The 18,670-nt window shown below is 55.0% G+C and overlaps 1 protein-coding gene across 3 annotated transcripts; it reads left to right on the forward strand.

The window, feature by feature from the left end:
* The first annotated feature begins 237 nt into the window (after window positions 1–237).
* On the forward strand, window positions 238–14,371 carry Xylt2 (xylosyltransferase 2). Of its 3 annotated transcripts, none has more exons than XM_087910067.1 (11): window positions 239–428; window positions 7,255–7,753; window positions 7,970–8,145; window positions 8,413–8,615; window positions 9,029–9,109; window positions 9,285–9,501; window positions 9,589–9,765; window positions 9,999–10,261; window positions 10,549–10,753; window positions 11,310–11,643; window positions 13,258–14,371. In XM_087910067.1, the coding sequence occupies exons 1-11, from the start codon at window positions 294–296 to the stop codon at window positions 13,578–13,580; spliced, it is 2,613 nt and encodes an 870-aa protein (XP_087766193.1). In that variant the 5' UTR covers window positions 239–293; the 3' UTR covers window positions 13,581–14,371. The 3 variants fall into 3 exon arrangements, with proteins under 3 accessions (XP_087766195.1, XP_087766193.1, XP_087766194.1); XM_087910068.1 differs by having other exon boundaries at window positions 10,549–10,744; XM_087910069.1 differs by lacking the exon at window positions 11,310–11,643 and having other exon boundaries at window positions 238–428; window positions 10,549–10,744; window positions 13,258–13,476.
* Window positions 14,372–18,670: the final 4,299 nt, after the last annotated feature.

Consider the following 18,670-nt stretch of genomic DNA (forward strand, 5'->3'; position numbering starts at 1 on the left):
GCAGACTCTCCGCACCCCAGGACAATGTTTTTGCTGCCAGGAGGTGGTGATCCCACACGCAGACACGCTTGGAGACGTGGAAGAGACCCAGAGAGCCTAAACCCCTCCTTGGAGGCAAGAGCGGAAGACCGGCCCACTGCCTCCTGCCCAGCCCGCGAGAGGGTGGAGCCTAGGACTCCGCCCCCGGCCCGCCTATGTGGGCGGGGTGTGGGGGGCTCTCGGCCCCGCGCCCATGCGCACGCCCGCGGCCGGTTTGCAGGGCCGGACGCGCGCCCCGCGTCCCAGGCAGGAAGATGGTGGCGAGCGCGCGGGTGCAGAAGCTGGTGCGGCGCTACAAGCTGGCGATCGCCACGGCACTGGCCATCCTGCTGCTGCAGGGCCTGGTGGTGTGGAGCTTCAGCGGCCTGGAGGAGGACGAGCCGGGAGAGGTGCTCCGACGGCCGTGCGGGCGGGCAGGCCGGGCGCGGGGGCGCGCGGGGTCCTGGCGGGGCTGCGGGCGGCCCCGGCCAGGCAAGTGGGACATGGGCCGCGTACGTGCAGGGCGCAGGCAGTCTCCTGGAGCCCGACCTCCGTCCCCAAACGCTCCCTTCCCAGGCCGGCCTGGCGGGCTGCGTGTGGGAGCGGTGCGTGACCCGGAGGCCGGGGCAGCTGGAGGACTGGGGGCCGCGAAGGGAAGAGCGGGTCATGGTGGGGTGGTCTCCGTCCCGGGGAGCGATGAAGGTCAGGCACTGGTATCGGGGCTAGGAGGAGCGACTGGGCCCTAGCCTACTTGAAGGTGGGAAGCCTGAGGCCAAACTTTCTGAAGTTGGGAGGGGGCGGGGGGGTGTACGCGCCGTGGGCGGAGGAGTGGGGGCCGAGGGACCCCGGGCATCTGTGTTCAGCTGCGCCTGAGAAGCAGCGTGTGGCGGTGAAGTGGAACTTAGAGGGTGGAATTATGGCCTGTGACAAAGTGTATACCCCGGAATAGAGTGTGGGAGTGACCCCAAGGGGGAAAAAAACCCTGAAGTGTCCTCAAGGCGTGGCTTTCTCAGCCAGGGAAGAACCCGGGTGAATCTTCAGGAGGGGGTGGGAATGGAAGGTGAGCCGTTGAGTTAGCCTCAGGACTTCAAAGGAGGAGGGAACCAGGCATCTCTTGCTGTGGGGTAATGGGAACAGCAGCTGCAGATCGGAGCCCCAGCCCCTGATCCCAGCGTTGTTTTTACTCTTGACGGGTGTCTTTTTAGTTGCAGGCTCAGACACACCCTTCTGTAGTGTGGTTTGGAGGCGTCTGTTCTGAATAAGTGGAGAGGGTTTGCCTAATCAAAGCCCTGAGCTGTGGCCAGAGGTCAGGGGTTCTTGTTCCTGTGTCTCCGGGGCTCTGGGAGAGAGGTTCTGTTGTCATATCTTTTTGGGTTTTACCTGGCAGGGTGAAGGCATAGAGCCTGAACACCCTCCCCTCCTGGTCAGTTCCAAAGACCTGGTGTGGAGACTGGGAGAAGACCTGCCCTTCTTCCAGTTTCTGGCTGGTGAGGGGACCAGGAACAGAGAGACAGGGAACTGTGACCCCAACAGGAGCTGAGGACAATCATGGGGAAGCTGGCTTGTGTAGGGAGTGAGCTTGTTCTTTGGGCATAAAGACCAGTAGAAAGTTTCAGTCAGATGATGAAGTTTCTTTGGGTAACTGGGACACCTCAAACGGAGTGGGCCACAGAGGCAGGTGAGGAGCCTGGTGTGTGTGAGCCAGGATGCTGGTGAGGACTGGGAGAAGAGCAGAAGGGCACATCAGGGCATCTGTGCCTTCTCAGAAGTGGGTGGCTCAGCGGTTGGGTGTCGGAGTCAATGCATGGGCTGAGCTGCTGCTGCTCGGCCCATAGCTGGGGATGGAGAATTGAAGACAGGTGAGAGAATTGGGGTCTCTCCCACTCAGCACACACACACACACACACACACACACACACACACACACACACACACACCTGGCTAAAGCCAAGAAAGGAAGCCTTGACCAGAATGGAGAAAGGTCTCCCAATGGCCTAAAAATTGTGGAGCCCTGGCCCTGGCAGCCACCTCACCAGACTGGGGTTGTGAAGGAGCATAGTGTAGCATTTGAGGTCAGCACGCAGGAGAGACCTCTCTCTTCACGGCCTTGTCCTGGCTCTGCTGTCAGGTGAACCACCTCCAGCCACTTCTCCTTCTTTTGGGGGTAATAGTGGCACCGATTTTGTTGGGTGATGAAAACCAGGAAGTGAAGCTGTCCCTGTGAATGCTTGCCAGAATTCTCAGCACCTGCCAGGCTGTCGGGACATAACACATGGTCTCAACATTGCACCCTGGGACATACGTTCATTCATTCTTCATTCAGTCAGCGCATACTAAGTTCTCTCCTATCAGGCACTGTGCTCATACGGGGAATACAGAAATAAGGAATAGATGAAGTCCTGGCCTGCAAGGCAGACGGTCTAGCAGGGAAGCTAGAATAACGAGGGGCTGGATCAGCTCCGGAGGCTGGGAACGGCTTCCTCCAGGAAGAGGTGGGCAGGAGAGTTTGAGCAGAGGGGTCTCAGGGGAGTGGGCTAAGCTGGGGATCCTTGGGGAATGGGTAGAGGGTGGGGCACTTTCCCCAAAGATGGTTCCATCCTGTATGGCCAAAGAGACCACAGTAAGGGACTTGAGTGGGTTTTATTGTAAGTGCTGGGGAAAAGCTGCACAGCAGGAGCCAATGAGCATTTAAGGAAAGCACTCTGCTGCCCGCGGAGGGGTGAGAGTGGATACCTGGGATGATCACGAGCCCCCAAAGAGCCACGTGACGGCATTCAAAGCTCTCATGGACATCCGTTCAGCACTTGTTCTAAATGCAGTCTGAGAAGTCCGGGGTGGGAGCATGTGGGGGCGGGGTGTGTGTGTGAGCATTTCTATGTGTGCTTTCTTCATGGCTTAGGGAGGATTCTCGGATTTTCAGAGTCAGGAAGTGGCAGAGGACTTTATATGCCTTCTTGGCAGGGAGGAGGGGGTCGCTGAGGCCAGAATGCATCCAGCCAGGGGACCACCCTGATCTATCTACCATCCTGCTATTGACAGCAGTCTGTTAAGAGACATAGCCTGAGGCTGGGACCTGCCAGAGAGGGCTCAGGAGTCAGGGCTGTCTATCCATCCACCAGGGCCTTTCTGTTTGCTTATTGCTGCCTTCTGGTCCCTAGCCTCCTCTGGGATTGTCCTTCTCAGGGTCAGCCAGCTCCCTGCTGCAGTGCAGGGCACCAACATGCCTATTTCCTCCCACATCCTGTCTCCCACCACAGCCAGCCTGGCTCTGTGCCCTCTTGCCCTACCCTCTTCACCAGCCTCCTGATGCACTGATACAGGCTTTGACCCCTAGAACTCACTCCTCTTTGCCATCACTACCCACCTAATCTTGGGGGTGTCTTCCTGTGCTTGCTGTGTGGCTGGGTCAGACGGCACTACTCTGTAGGTTGGCCAGCCCAGGGTGCCCTCCTCAACGTGAGCATGGAACAGGGTCTCCTGACTACTCTGTCTCAGACATTAAGACATAAGTGCAGTCAGAGGTAACTTATTGGGTACCTCTGAAGACATCGTTGAGCCATCTAGGTGTTGAACAGGGAGCCTGGGTACTGTGGAGAACCTGAAGGCAGCTCCCAGGCTCCTCCTTATTCCTATGAAAAAGGGCAGGGGAAGCTCACACTCTACTCCACCCCAGTGCACCACGTGTGACAGCTAAGCCTTGGCCTCACGTTGACTATTTCTGTCTCAGTGCCCAGCAATAATGAAAAGGACAGCAACCTTTGTGAACGCAGTACCCACACCAAGACCTTTACAGGCATTCATCTGAGCATGACTTATCTGAGTGTTTATGATTGTGACACACTCTTCTGGACTCCGAATATGCCAGCGGAGAAACAAGCTGAACTCCCCCTGGCAACGTTTACAGCCATGTGAGCGGCAGACAGAAGGGCACGAAATAAATAAGTTCATGTGAGGATGGTGGAAGAGATCAGAGCGTTTCTTAGGAAAATGTATTACTGTTGCATTCTGCGTGTATATGTGGATAGGTGGATGCACTTGTGCCTTGGCACGCACATGGAGGTCAAAGGGCAGTCTGTGGGGGTCATTTCTCTCCTTCCACCATGTGAGTCCCAGAGATCCAGCTCAGGTTGTCAGACTTGGTAGCAAGGGCCTTTATCTGTCAAGCCATTTTGTTGGTCCAGGATCATCAGATTTCCGTGGGGAAAGTAAAACGGGATGAGGGAGGCTAGAGCTTTCGGTCCAGGCAGGCCTTGTTGAGAAACACAGTCTGAGCAGAGAATCGAGGAGGCAAGGGTTTGAGCTGTGGGCGTCCATGGAGAGCACCTAGATTGAAGCCCATAGCCAATACAGAACCTGAGCCAGTAATGCCGGTTGGGGTGGAGGGACGCTACCTGGACCCAGGAGGTGAGGAGGGAATGAGGCAGAGAGCTCGGTAGACGTGTGGGGAAGGATGGTGGGAAGGCTAGCTATTATAGAGCCTGAGCGGAGAGGCCACTGGCCAGGTCTCATCATGGGGATGTAAGTTCTAAAAGGGGGGGCTGGAGAGATGGCTCAGCAGTTAAGAGCACTGGCTGCTCTTCCAGAGGACCACAGTTCAATTCCCAGCCCCCACACAGCAGCTCACAGCTGTTTGTATTTCCAGTCCCAGGGGAATCCAGTGCCCTCTTCTGGCCGCCACTGTGCACTGCACACATGTGGTGCACAGACATCCACGCAGGCAAAACACATGAAAATAACAAATAAATATTAAAAAACTTCTAGCCGGCACCTCCCCATCCTTTGTCCAGAAGGAGTGGGGAGTATGCGGACAAACGGCTGTGCATATGAAGACCAAGTGTGCCCGTAAGAAAGCGTCTGCTTGGAGTGATGCCGAAGTGTGCCCCGGTGTGATTCTCCCATTCTTCCCGACCCTTCTCTGAGGCAAGAAAAGCTGCCAGGTGATGCCTGAGCACAAAATCAAGGAGTTAAATTAAGACTACCTTTCTGTGAAGTCCTGAGCTCATCATTGGCAAATTTCTGAAGTATGTGGCCAGCTCTCTGTGCCGCGGCATCTGAGGGAGCAGGCCGGAGGACCAGACACCAAACATGCATCCCAAAGTGAATGAGGACTCCACCCTGTCGACTGGTCCTGTGATTTGGAATCCACTTTTTACTAGCTTCCCGTTCCTCTGGCCTTTCTCTTTCCCCTTCCATTCTGACACTGATAGTGTCTGTCATATAAATGCCTCTGGTTGTGTTTTTCTTTTCTAGGAAAAAGATTAAATGACAAAACAAAAACCAGAAACTACCAAAAAAAAAAAGTTCTAGCCGGGAGGTAGTGGCACACGCCTTTATCCCAGCACTTGGGAGGCAGGTGGATCTCAGTGGGTTCGAGGCCAGCCTGGTCTACCAAGCAAGTTCCAGGACTGTTACACAGAGAACCCCTGTCTTGAAAAGCCAAAAAGAAAGAAAAAGAAAAGTTCTAAAAGAAACACTGGTGGCTGTGATGAGGAGAGACAGGAAGGGACAGGTGCATGCGCCAGGGCGTCAAGAGAGCAGGTTGAGGACAGGGGGGAGATTGCGAGATTCTGTGTGTATTCTCATGCATCTACGATGGATTGAATGTGGACTAGAGGGAGAGAAGAATCAAAGTTGAGGTCGGGGCTGGGGCTGTAGGTTAGTGGTAGAGCATTTGCTTAGCATCACGAGGTTCTTTCCCTCATCCTCGGTGCCACCTGTCTGTCTCCTCCAAAGAAAAAATCGGACTCCTGGCACATTCGATTTGAGCCACGAAAGGTTGTCATTTGCTGAGATGTAAAAACTGAGAGAGTAGTGGGGAAGTCAAAATAGTAGGCATTTGGACTCAGGGTCCTGAAGTCTCCCAAGGGAGATGGCAAGGAGGCTGCAGGAAACAAAGCTGGAGTCTGACAGGCCCCAGGGTTCACCCTGGGAGCCAGGAGACTGATGAGTGGCCGGGGTGGGAAGGATCCGGGTGCCTCCTGAGCGAAGCATGTTTCTGCAGGGCTCAGCGTGAACAAGAGCACAGAGTGCTAGAGCAGAGGCAGGGGGCTGGCAGGATGGCGAGAGGAAAGGGGCAGGCAAGAGCAATGGCCGCTCTGGCTGCTGGTCCACAGCTGGTGTCTCATTTGATTCCCACTTTCCCAGCTGAGGGACTGTGCTCAGAGGAGCTCGGTGGCTGGTGGTGAGGTAACAGCAGGCCAGAGCACTCACAGGACTCCCCTTGCCCCTGTCCCTTCCCACTCACAGGCATTAGCCAAATGTCCTTCATGTGCCAGCTATTCTACCAGCCCCTGGGGAGATGATCTGACATGGCTTCTCAGTTTACAGTCTGCTAGGGAAACATCCCGGTCTCAGAGCTCAGTGTTTCCCCGCTGTGGGGCAGATGAGGTGGCTGTCCACCTGAGAAGTCCTGTCACAAATACAAAGGTTGGCCGCCTCCAGCTGTGGGCCTTCAGCTAGCTGGACCTGAGGTTTCCAGCCAGGGATAGATTGCCTTGCTGGCCACAGGCAGTCCTGATGCAGGAGAGCCCATGGAGCCGACCACAGGGCTGTGTTTGGCTATGGAGCTTCCTGCCCTTCTATGGTCTTGCCTGACAGACTTGTTTTATGCCTGAAGCCTTCCTCTGCCAGCTCCTACTTGGGTCCCCCTGTTATTCATGGGGTACCTTCAGCAAAGCCCCTTGCCTCAGCTTCCTGGGAGATCCATCCAATAGTAGAGTCTCAGGCTTCATGACTCCTCCCTCCTGAGCTACTCCCCTGTTGCAGCCTGAGTCTTCCCACATGAAGAGCTTTAGTGCAACCAATGCTTTGGATGCAAGTGGTGGTTAAGGCTCTCTTCCCAGACAGCCCCCGGTAGGAGCATGGATTTCAGTGGGGGCACTCCTGGGTCCCCTGCAGGGTTTCTTGGAGAAAGCAAGGACATGCATTTTAAAATATGCTGAAAGAGAAAGTGGCGTGAGCCCAGATCAGGCTAAGGAAGTACCGTGCTATGCGATAAGTAGTCTGGAGGCCATGTAAGGGGCAATGGCTGAGGTAGGTGGGAGGAGCATGGAAGCCACCTCAGCCAGCTGCCCCCGGAACGTCGCTGTTTGTACAGAGTTATTGAGTGAGCAGGACTCTTCTAGGTATATATATGTTGGCGAAGACCTTCTAGAATTCAAAGTGGCCTCGGCCAAGATGGGACTTGAGACCGGGAAAAAGGTGAATGACTAACTATGATCTGTATGTCTTTTACAGAAAGGAAGGCAGAGGAAGCCACGGCCACTAGACCCTGGCGAGGGCTCTAAGGACACAGATAGCTCTGCAGGGCGTAGGAGCAGTGCCGGTAAAAGGCATGGGCGCTGGCGGGGCCGTGCTGGTGCTGAGAGCCCAGGCATGCCTGTGGCCAAGGTGGTGCGGGCAGTAACCAGCCGCCAAAGAGCTAGCCGTCGGGTCCCGCCACCCCCACCTCCAGAGGCACCCGGCCGCCAGAACCTGAGTGGAGCAGCAGCTGGGGAGGCACTGATGGGGGCTGCTGGCTTCCCACCACATGGAGACACAGGGAGTGTGGAGGGGGCCCCCCAGCCCACGGACAACAGCTTCACTCCTAAGTGCGAGATTGTGGGCAAGGATGCACTGTCAGCACTGGCCCGGGCCAGCACCAAGCAGTGCCAACAGGAGATCGCCAACGTAGTGTGCCTGCACCAAGCTGGGAGCCTCATGCCCAAGACTGTGCCCCGGCACTGCCAGCTGGCTGGTGAGGGACTGGGGTACTCTGGTCCTTCCCAGGAACTGACGGGAGGTGATGTGGCCCAGATCTTCTTGCTCATTCCCCAGATGGCCCTCCTTGTCTAAAGTCGTGTTAAATGTACAGTTGGCAGAGGGGAAGCTGGGACCAGGGAGCTTCTCCTATTGGGAGGCAGGCAGGTAACCTTTCCCCCATCTCACCAATGTCCCTGTCTGCTCCACTCAGGCAAGATGAGCCCTGGCATCCAGTGGGAAGAGACTCGGGCCCAGCAGCCTGTTGGTGGCCCTCCAGTCCGCATTGCCTACATGCTGGTGGTTCATGGCCGTGCCATCCGCCAGCTCAAGCGTCTTCTCAAGGCTGTCTACCATGAGCAGCACTTCTTTTATATCCACGTGGATAAGGTACTGTGGGTCAGGGAGACCCAGAGGATCTGGGTGAATGGAGCAGAGACTCTGGAGGTTGTAGACAGGTCGTCTAGGGAAAGGTTGGCTCAGATAACTAGAGGAAGGCAAGTTGAGGTCCACACTGGTCGAGTCTAAGATGGCATGGGCTATTAGGAACTGTAGTCCTGACACTTGCTCTCTCCCGGGCTCTGCTCCCAGGTGGGTGGGGGCTCCAGCCTTGGTGCCCAGCTCCATCTCCTGACCATCCATCCCTTTCTTCCTCAGCGGTCCAACTACCTGTACCGGGAGGTGGTGGAGCTGGCCCAGCACTATGATAATGTGCGGGTGACTCCTTGGCGCATGGTCACCATCTGGGGCGGGGCCAGCCTTCTGAGGATGTACCTGCGGAGCATGAAGGACCTGCTGGAAATCCCTGGCTGGGCCTGGGACTTCTTCATCAACCTGAGTGCCACCGACTATCCAACCAGGTGTGAGGGTGGGCTTGAGTGGGGCCCCAGCGGTGGCATCAGGGTTACAGGGTCCGTCTTGTTTGCTTGCCATCGAATTTTGAGATCCCCACAACCCAGACCTGGTCCCTTGACCCCAGGCAAGAACTGGGGTGTGGGGCTAATGAAAGGTGGCCTAACGATCGGGGATAATAAGAAATGGGGAGAAAGAGCCAGAGGCTTGGACCCGGAGTGCCAGCTCAGATAGCAAAGGTGGAGGAGAGATGGCATCTTCTTTGGGTTCCTCAGGTACCATCACCCCAGACAAGGGGCAGGCACGTGATGTAATAGCTCCTGTGAGAAAGGAAGGAAAGAGGTAAAGGTCATTCGGGCTAGAGGCATCTGTTCTGGGACAGGGACTAAGCCCCGGCTGCACCAATCCCTTCCCTCACCAGGACAAATGAGGAGCTGGTGGCATTCTTATCCAAGAACCGGGACAAGAATTTCCTCAAGTCACATGGGCGAGACAATTCCAGGTGAGACAGGTAGTGGGGAAGGAGGCCCTGATGTCTTGTACAGTGGCCTCCCACCCAAAGGTACCTGATGGCCCCAGCCCTGGCTTGTAAAGCCTGTTACCCAGTCATAGCTGAAGGCATGCTGGTTGCCAGGTAGAAAGAGGGTTCAGGCTCCATTCTGTGGGACCTCCCTCAGGTTCATCAAGAAGCAAGGCCTGGACCGGCTTTTCCATGAGTGTGATTCCCACATGTGGCGCCTGGGTGAACGGCAGATCCCAGCAGGCATCGTGGTGGATGGCGGCTCTGACTGGTTTGTGCTGACACGCAGCTTTGTGGAATATGTGGTGTACACAGACGATCCCCTTGTGGCCCAGCTTCGCCAGTTCTATACCTACACATTGCTTCCCGCCGAGGTGGGTGACCAAGTGGGTGCCAAAGCCAGGGAGGGCACTGGTTGAATGGCCCGTGGTTCACCCGTCCCCCTCTCCTGCCACCTGCAGTCCTTCTTCCACACAGTGCTGGAGAATAGCCCGGCCTGTGAGAGCCTTGTGGACAACAACTTGCGTGTCACCAACTGGAACCGTAAGCTGGGCTGCAAATGCCAGTACAAGCATATCGTGGACTGGTGTGGCTGCTCTCCCAACGACTTCAAGCCGCAAGACTTCCTGCGGCTTCAGGTATGCTCCCTCGGCCCGAGAAGCCTGCGACCCAGCTTTTTCCCCACAAGTGTTCTGGGTCAGAAGGGCAGGGTGGGTTTCCACCTGGAGCAGCTAGCTCCTTGGAGCTGGGCCGCAGCAGCAGGTGGGAAAGTCAGAGACCGAACTAGAAAGGGCCGAGGGGGCAGCCCCTGCTCCCTGCTATGTTCTGGGGCCCGCAGAGCCCTTCATCTTCTTTGTCTCTTCCTCCCCAGCAAGTCTCCAGACCCACCTTCTTTGCCCGGAAGTTTGAGTCAACTGTGAATCAGGAAGTCCTAGAAATTTTGGACTTCCACCTGTATGGCAGCTACCCACCCAGCACCCCAGCCCTCAAGGCCTACTGGGAGAGCACCTATGACATGGCTGATGGCCCTGGTGGACTCAGCGATGTCTTACTCACCGCTTACACAGCCTTTGCCCGTCTCAGTCTGCGTCATGCTGCCACTGCTGTACCCCCACAGGCCACTGCACTCTGCAGGTAAGATCCCCCCCTTGCACTTCTGACATACAGCAGGCCCTTAGAGGATGGTGCCTTAAGGGGGGACGGGCACAAATCAGAGACAGCCCCTGTCCAGAGTAAGCCCCGGCAGGGAAAAAAAAAATTTTTTAAGCTGGGTAAAGAAGAACTAGGACCATATGGGGTATGAGATTTGGAACCAAAGAAATGCCTGGGGGCCAGGGCTCCCCAGTGTCCCTCCCTGGGACTCAAGGTGGTATCAGGTGTGCTGATGGCATCTCCCTTTCTCCCTGCTGAAACCTTCCTAGGTTTGAGCCCAGGGGGTTGCCGTCCAGCGTGCACCTGTATTTCTATGACGACCATTTCCAGGGCTACCTGGTGACGCAGGCGGTGCAGCCCTCAGCCCAGGGGCCAGCAGAGACGCTTGAGATGTGGCTGATGCCCCAGGGGTCGCTGAAACTGTTGGGGCGCAGTGACCAGGCCAGCCGGCTTCAGAGTCTGGAGGTGGGACAGGTCCTCTCCCTTGCTTTCTCCTGACCCCCAGCAAGACGCAGGGAGTGGGAAGAGAGGGACAGACACCAAGGGAGGGGTAAGGACTCCATCAGACCTTTATGGGCTGGGCTCTCTGGGCTCTGCTTTCCCGAACACGGCAACCTTGGGGATGCCGGCACAGATAGACCTATGCCATCCTCACAGGCATACACTGAGGGGTCCTCTCAGATGACACAGGGAATAGGGACGGAACTGTCAGTTCTTACTGCCCAAAGTGCTAGGATTCCCGGGGCTTGGACAGTCCAGATGAGCTTTGGGTGTCCTTTCCTACAGGTTCTGGCTTTGTGGGGGGTGGTCTGCCTTTATGGGCCCCACCAAATAAGGGTTCAGGTGGCAGCCTGGAATAAACCTCAGAGCTGGGGAGAGGTTTCAGTTGTAGACTCGCCCCTTCAGTTTGAAGATAGGGAACCTGGAAGCGGTAGTGACTGACCTGGGGTCACACCAGAAGAGGCGGCATGAGAGCAGATAGAAGAAGAACTTCTCCTAGGCTTCTGCCCAGCTGCCTCCCTCCCTGCAGGTTGGCACTGAGTGGGACCCCAAAGAACGTCTTTTCCGGAATTTTGGGGGCCTGCTGGGACCCCTGGATGAGCCTGTAGCCATGCAACGCTGGGCCCGGGGCCCCAACCTCACAGCCACTGTGGTCTGGATTGACCCCACCTATGTCGTGGCCACGTCATATGACATCACGGTAGATGCGGACACTGAGGTCACGCAGTACAAGCCTCCACTGAGCCGGCCGCTGCGGCCAGGAGCCTGGACTGTTCGCTTGCTTCAGTTCTGGGAACCCCTGGGTGAGACCCGCTTCCTTGTGCTGCCGTTGACCTTCAACCGCAAACTACCTCTCAGGAAAGGTGAGGATAGTGCCCAGATGATGCCCAGATCCCAGGTAGACCAGGGTTTCCCAGGGTGCTGGTCCCGTGGCTGAGTGGTAGAGGGGGAAGGCAGGGCTGTGGTCTTCCAGCCCTGTATTGTGGTTGTGGGGGAAGGGAAGAGAGAGTCAGGTTGACTGCAATTGGAAATGTGGCTCTGCCCTTACAGCTGGGCCCTGGGCTTCGGAAATGACTCACTCAGCCTTTTCATTGGTCCAGCCATGGGACACCCCTAGGTGACTGGGACAAAGTCACTCAAGCCAGATTTAGTGCAAAAGGAAAATTATTAGAACAATGTGGGGCTTTCCTTCACAAAGCCCTGAAAATGCTTCCGCTCTCACTGAGGACTAAGGGCATCTTGTCCCACATCCTGTCCTGTCTCTGATGCTCCTCCATACATAATGCTCAGTGCCGCAGAGCCAGATTCGGGCCTTGAGACTCTCAGGTCCCACGCAGCTTGGGATGGCCAGATTCACATGGCCCCCTGGTGATTTGGCTGGGGCTAAGAAGAGGGCAGGCCACGGGCAACTGGAGCAGAGCACACTCCTGCAGGGCTTACCTTTGGAGGCGCTGGAATGAGTGCTGACTGAGAGTGGTGATGAGTGGCGTCCCCATGGGTAGCTGTTTCCTTTCCCCACTGCACCTGATCCCAAGAAGGCGAGGAAGAGCAGGAGTAACCCAAAGAGATAAGGACGAGCGCCTGGGACAGATACAGGGCAGGCAAGCCACTTCCCATTGGATGAAGGAGACAGCAGGCTGAGCAGTCAGCTCTGCAGGTAGGCCTGGGACTAAACCTCAGAGGACAAAGATCGAGCGTGTTCTAAGCCAAGGTATGAATTTGGCTCGTGTCTGCATGGGAGGATAGAGTAGAGGTGAAGAAGGTGCAGAGGGGAGTGGGAAGGAAAGCCAAGTCAAGCCAGCCCCATGTGAAGAACAGGCTACCAAGAGCTACTATGGTCAAGGAGTGCCTTGTTCAACTGAGTCTAAAGTTGGAGAGTTGGGGATTTAGCTCAGTAAAACCAGAGTTCTGACCTCAGCTTAAAAACATCCTAAAGTTAGGAATTTAGGAATGTTTACTTTTTAATTTTGCCTATTTATTTACTGAGACACTGTCTTAAAATGGATTCCAGACTGCCTGGAACTCGCTGAATAGCCCATTCTGGCTTCAAACTTGCAATTCTCCTGCCTCAGTTTCCTATCTGTTAAAGCTATAAGTGTGAGTGACCAGGCTCAGTACCACTTGGGTTTTATACGACCGATGACTTGTTTGTTAGTTTTTTGAGACCGGATTTCACTCTGTAACAGCCCTGGCTGTCCTGGAACTCGCTCTGTAGGTGAGGCTAGTCTCGAACTCAGAGATCTACCTGCCTCTGCCTCCGGAGTGCTGAGAATAAAGGTGTGCGCCACCACTCCCTGGCCACAGCTGATGATTTTATTATAGGCATAGAAAGTTCCCTAGCTCGGCCCCAGTCCACTCTGTAAGGTGAGACCCCCACGGTAAGGTTAGGATGGGAACTTGTGTGTTCAGCCCTGACTCCTATCGACTGGCCTCTGTGGACTGAAGGGCATGCCTAACTGCTTGTTCTGTACCCGCAGATGATGCCAGCTGGCTGCACGCGGGACCACCCCACAACGAATACATGGAGCAGAGTTTCCAGGGCCTAAGTGGCATCCTGAACCTGCCGCAGCCAGAGACCATGGAGGAGGCTGCCAAGAGGCGCACAGAGCTCACGGGTCCTGCACTTGAGGCCTGGACAGATGGGGAGCTGAGTAGCTTCTGGTCTGTGGCAGGATTGTGTGCCACAGGCCCCTCTGCTTGTCCCTCCCTGGAGCTCTGCAGACTGACGAGCTGGAGCTCTCTATCTCCTGACCCTAAATCAGAGCTGGGGCCTGTCAAAGCTGATGGGCGACTCAGGTAGCAGGGCCCCAGCCGGCACAACCCGGAGGAGCCGGGGAATTGCACCTTATCGACAACGGAGGGACATCTCTCCCACAGACAAGAACCAGAGGCCCAGGCAGTGTGCCCGTGTGAGCCATCAGGAACCTGCACTGAGGGCAGGGCTGGTGGGTGTAGTGCTCACTACTGCTAATGGCCCTGCAAGAGGTCAGAGGTCCACCGGAACCATGAGGGGGGCGCTTCCTCTGCCCCTCTCTAGTTTGTACTTTTTTAAAATTTAAAATGAGTGACAGGGGGAGGAAGATGTGCAATAGGGCTCAGAGCAGGCCCAGGAAGTGGGCTGTGGCCATGGGAGCACACCAAGCCCATCTACTCCTGCTCTGGAGAGGCTTTGTCTGCCTCACCCTCCAGAGCCTCCATCCCCAGCCTGGGCCGACGGGTTCCCAGCTGAGGGTCTTGAGAGGCACAGGTGTCCCATGAGGCTCCGAGGCCAGGAGCACAGGTGATTCGGGGGCTCCTGTGGAGCTGGGCTCCTGTGGGACAGCTGCTCGCTCATCTGGTAGCCAGGAGACCCTAGGGTAGGGGTGGGGCTGGCTCTCAGGCTTTCCAGCACACCCTGCCCTAGTAAATACAGGGCGTCAGAGCCTGCTGAGATCTGTGTGGTTTCCCACGTGTGTCCTGGAGGAGGGAGCCCCACTGGCAGCGCGGGAAGACTGTCAGGGCGCTCAGAAGAACTGGGAGTCGCTTTGTGCCTGAAGCTCAGTGTGAAGTCTGAAATATGCAACAGAGGAAATATATCTCTATCTCTCCACACTGAATGTCCTTGTTTGCTTTCTACTGCTATGCTAAAGACCATGACTAAAAGCATGGGGAGGGCGGGGTTTATTTCATCTTACAGCTTATAGTCCGTCCTAAAGGGAAGCCAGAGCAGAAGCTTGGAGGCAGGCTCTAAACAAAGACTATGAAGAATGCTGCTCATTGGCTCACTCCCCAGTCTCTTGGTCAGCTACCTTTCTTATACAACTTGCCCAGGGCTGGTGCTACCCACAGTGGTGGGACTCCTGACACCCATTAATGGAGGCATTTTCTCAGTTGAGGTACCTTCTTCCCAGGTGCTCCTAGCCATGTGTCATGTTGACAAACTAACCAGCACACTGAGGCTCCAATTTTTTCCTGAGTACGAGGGAGCTGTGGCTGATCACTGGGCTTTCTAGAAGTCTTAGCTGGTTCTTTGGTAGCCTTGAAATAGTAACGATCCTTATAGCGGGAACAGTTGAAAATTTCACCCAGATGGCGGATGGCTCTCCAGGGCAGCCTTCTTTCTGTGGGAAAATGGGCTCTGGGAGGCTTAAATTTCTCATTGCTGCCCAGCAGGCCAGCATTAGTGACATTTAGTTCTAAGATGCCCCCCCCCCCCCGGCAATCTACCCTGCCATTGGCCAGACTGCAGTAAATGCTGGCATCCCCCAAAGCTTCATCTTTCTTGCCACCTACTGAAGTCCCGCCTTTGTAGCCCGCTCAGTAACAGAGGTGGTTGTGGTTATGACCCACTGGATAGTTCTGTAACTTGTATCCTTATGGCCAGTGGCAGGGACTGAACCGCTACCCTAGGACCTGAGTGAATGCTGTCTAAGTTCTTCACTTGCTTTGCCTTTCTCAAGCTTTCTGCCTTCCCACCTGATTCTCCCGTCGTCGTCAGCAGGGCTCAGTATTGGTCCTTCGCGCCATACATAACACAGGAGTCAGAATGAAGACTCTGGACCTCTAGAACTCACTGCTTCGGCTGGCACACTGGGCAAAGCTCGGCTTGGCTTAGTTTGGGGAGGAAGTGGCTGATTGCTGCGCAGGCTGCAGGGATTCCCCAGTTGCCAAGAGAGGGTCCCAGGGTGGGCTGTTTGCAGATTTGGAGTCTGGCACTTCCCATCTTCAGGGAGCAAGTCAGGAAAGCAGAGCTGAGAAACGAGGAGCCCCAGGTTTAAAGCTGGCGGTGCGGCCCTCTTCAGAGAGGGCAGGGAGGCCCCCGAACCAGTCACTGCGCTCTGCTGTTCTCACAGCAGTGGCCGGCCAGCCAGGAGGTGCTAAGGACACACAGAGAACATGGGTGCTATCTCTGACCTCCATTTTAATGAACATTTGACACTGTATTCTAGCTCTCCAGATGGTGAAAGTGTTGTTTTGTTTGTTTTATTATTTATTATTTTGGTTTTTCAAGACAGTTTTTCTGTGTAGCCCTGGCTGTCCTGGAACTCTGTAGGCCGGGGTGGCCTCGATCTCAGATCTGCCTGCTTCTGCCTCCTGGGTGCTGGGATTAAAGGTGTGCACCACCACCACTGCCCGACATTTTGTTTTAATTTATCAGTAGCAATTCTTAGGACAGGAACAAAAAGAATTACCAGCTGGATTCAGCAGATGAGGCACTGGCAGTAAATCAAGCTGTCAAGGTGGATTGCATACGAGAGCCCACAGCCAGGCCCGGCTAACCAGCCTACAGCAGAACGGTCCTCAGAGCATTGTCTTGTTTTTTAGTGTGTGAACGTATGTGCTGGGGATGTGCACGCATGCATAGGCCCGAGGACAATGTTTGGTATCCCACTCTACTAGGTTCTGCCTTATCCTTTTGGGACAAACTCTCTTACTGAACCTGGGTCTTGAAGTTTTTTCAGCGGGCTAGCCTGCAAGCCTTGGGGATCCTTCTGTCTCTAGCTCCCAGCACTGGGGTTACAGGTACACAAAGCTGCTCCTGGCTTTTGTGCATAGGTGCTGACCAGAGGACTCTGTCTTCCGGCCTACCAGGAGCAACTGTTCCTTAGGAAAGGCGCCTTTGCGATCCCTGGAGCCTCTATCCTCCAGCCCAGGTTCCCTCCAGCTCAGAGCAGCCGAAGTGTACAACATCCTGAGATCAGGCCCCTCCCTCGCCATTGGTAAACAGACTGCAGACAACCCTCAGAGAAGACAAAGGCCTCTCTCTTCCTAGCTCCCTAAGGACCCAGCTCTGAGGAGATAGAGCAGGTTTCTGTAGGCAGGATGGGGCAACTCCAGCACTGCCAGGCCTCTCCCTAGGGACGGCACTATACAGCAGCTACATAGGAAGCAAAACAAATCTGAGCTGTGGCCCTAGGCTCTGAACTTCCAACTCTGGGCTCAGACCCATGATGGAGGGCTGAGAGCAGAAAATGCTGTTCAGACTGACCTTCCAAAGGCCATCCGAGCTGACGGAGAGGGACAGAATGAACTAGCTGTTGGCCAGAAAGGAGTGAACTCTTCCTCCCGAGTGCTTCCTAGACACACTGGGGGCCAGGACTTAGCAGAAGAAACAGGAATGACCAGATGGATAATAGGATAAAGTGTCAGGACTCTGCTCTCTGGTGTCCCCAGAGAGAAACTCTGTATGAGACTGCCCAGGGGCCCATCAGTAAATCCTGCAGTCAGCCTGTGTGTCCGACTGTTTGACAAAATGACCAGGGAAGATTTCACTAGCAGACTGCATAGTCCTTTAGGCCCTGACTGTTTAGCCCTCTAAGCTTTGGGTGCCTGAAGAACTCAGCTTTCCCCACATTACTCTTACATAGTGTCTACTCAGTCTGGACAGTGTCCTGGCCCACTGGGCAGGACAAGATAAAGGCTACCAAACCCCCAGGGTACTTAAAAGCCCTACTTTTCCTCTGTGGACAGACCCCAGGCCAAGAAGGCATGAAAGGGACGGGCAATGTGTGACACTGAAACAGCCATGTAAAAGGTATGTACAGGGGGAAGACAGAGATGGCCAAACCTTTGTCCTCGAATTCTTTCAACTGCCACCAAGCTATGAGAGGCCTCAAGGTCATTGCCTGCACTCCCACCCCAACACGGCTTGCTTACCCCTCAGGAAGTAGTCACCTACCAAAGGCCTTTTGTCTCTTCAGGGGCCTGGAAAGAACAGTCTTGGCTCTCTTGAGATAGGCCTAACTGGCCTCTCATGCATACTCCGTTAGCCCAGCTGACTTCAGTACCTTCAACGCTACACACAGGATGCCAAAATGAATCCCTACAGACTCCAGGCCACCTTTGCCAAGGATTTGGAGGATGTAGGGAATCTATATCATTTCCTGAAAGTACTAGGTAACAAGTTCAAAGTAGAACCCCTAAACAAGAAGGTGACTGTATGCCCCATCTCTGGAGAGCCTGTGTGCAGGTCATAGACTTTACACACCTTCCTCTGGGACTGCTGCCACTACCAACTGTCTCCAGCTGCCAAAGTGGCCATCTTACCTGCTGTGATTTCCTTCTGGTCCCTCTACTAGAGGCCAGACCTCTGAGGTTTGGGCTGGGTCGACAGTAGAGACCTGCCTAGGCTTTCACTGAGTATCCCAAAACCAAACTCTTTGCTGCTGTTTCTAGTTTGAAATACATCAAGAACCAGAAGATAATGTGGTCACTGTGTTTGGTGGGCTCGAAGAAGCTGTGTGCCACCTACCCTGCCTCACCATTGAAAGGCTCCTCATACCTCAGGGTGGGAGGGGCATGCCTGGGCCTACGGTCCATCCCACAAGCTCCTGCTCTGGACTTGCAGAGGCAGGGAATGTGAAGAGCTACAGTAGTCTCTGGGCTATAGCTGGCTCCCTCTACTGTAGCAGCAGGTGAACCACATGGCTAGTTGCTTTCTCTACTCCCCACCCCCAGGGTGGACCTTTAAGGGACCCAAGGAGGAAGCAGCAGCGACACTCCAGAACAGTGGTTCCCAACCGTCCCAATGCTTCAGTCCTTTAATACAGTTCCTTGTGTTGTGGTGACCTCCAATTATCATATTTTCCTTGCTACGTTATAGCTGTAACTTTGTTATTGTTATGAATCACAATGTAAATATATGCTGTGCAGGAGGGTCTCAGGCGACCCCTGTGAAAGAGTTGTTCAATCCCCAAAGGGGTCAGGACCCCCAGGTTGAGAACTACTGCTCTAGTATCCTCCTCACTCCCTCTAAGCAATGGTGCTAATGAAATCTTAAAACCAGCTCCCTTCCTCAGCTCCTTGCTGATAGGTCTCTTCTTTCTTTTCCTACAGTGGGCACAAACAAAATGGGTAGGAACTAGAGCAGTAAGCAGCCCCATCTGGACTTGTCCCCAAATGGCACAGATG

The sequence above is a fragment of the Myodes glareolus genome, chromosome 9 (genome assembly GCF_982192425.1).
Source record: "Myodes glareolus chromosome 9, mMyoGla1.1, whole genome shotgun sequence".
NCBI classification, from domain to species: Eukaryota; Metazoa; Chordata; class Mammalia; order Rodentia; family Cricetidae; genus Myodes; species Myodes glareolus.

Coding starts and splice junctions, on each gene's coding strand:
- Xylt2 (XM_087910067.1), top strand. CDS start 294: ATGGTGGCGAGCGCGCGGGTGCAGAAGCTGGTGCGGCGCTACAAGCTG. Junction 8,616..9,028: donor GCCACCGACTATCCAACCAG/GTGTGAGGGTGG, acceptor TTCCCTCACCAG/GACAAATGAGGAGCTGGTGG. Junction 10,262..10,548: donor CAGGCCACTGCACTCTGCAG/GTAAGATCCCCC, acceptor AAACCTTCCTAG/GTTTGAGCCCAGGGGGTTGC.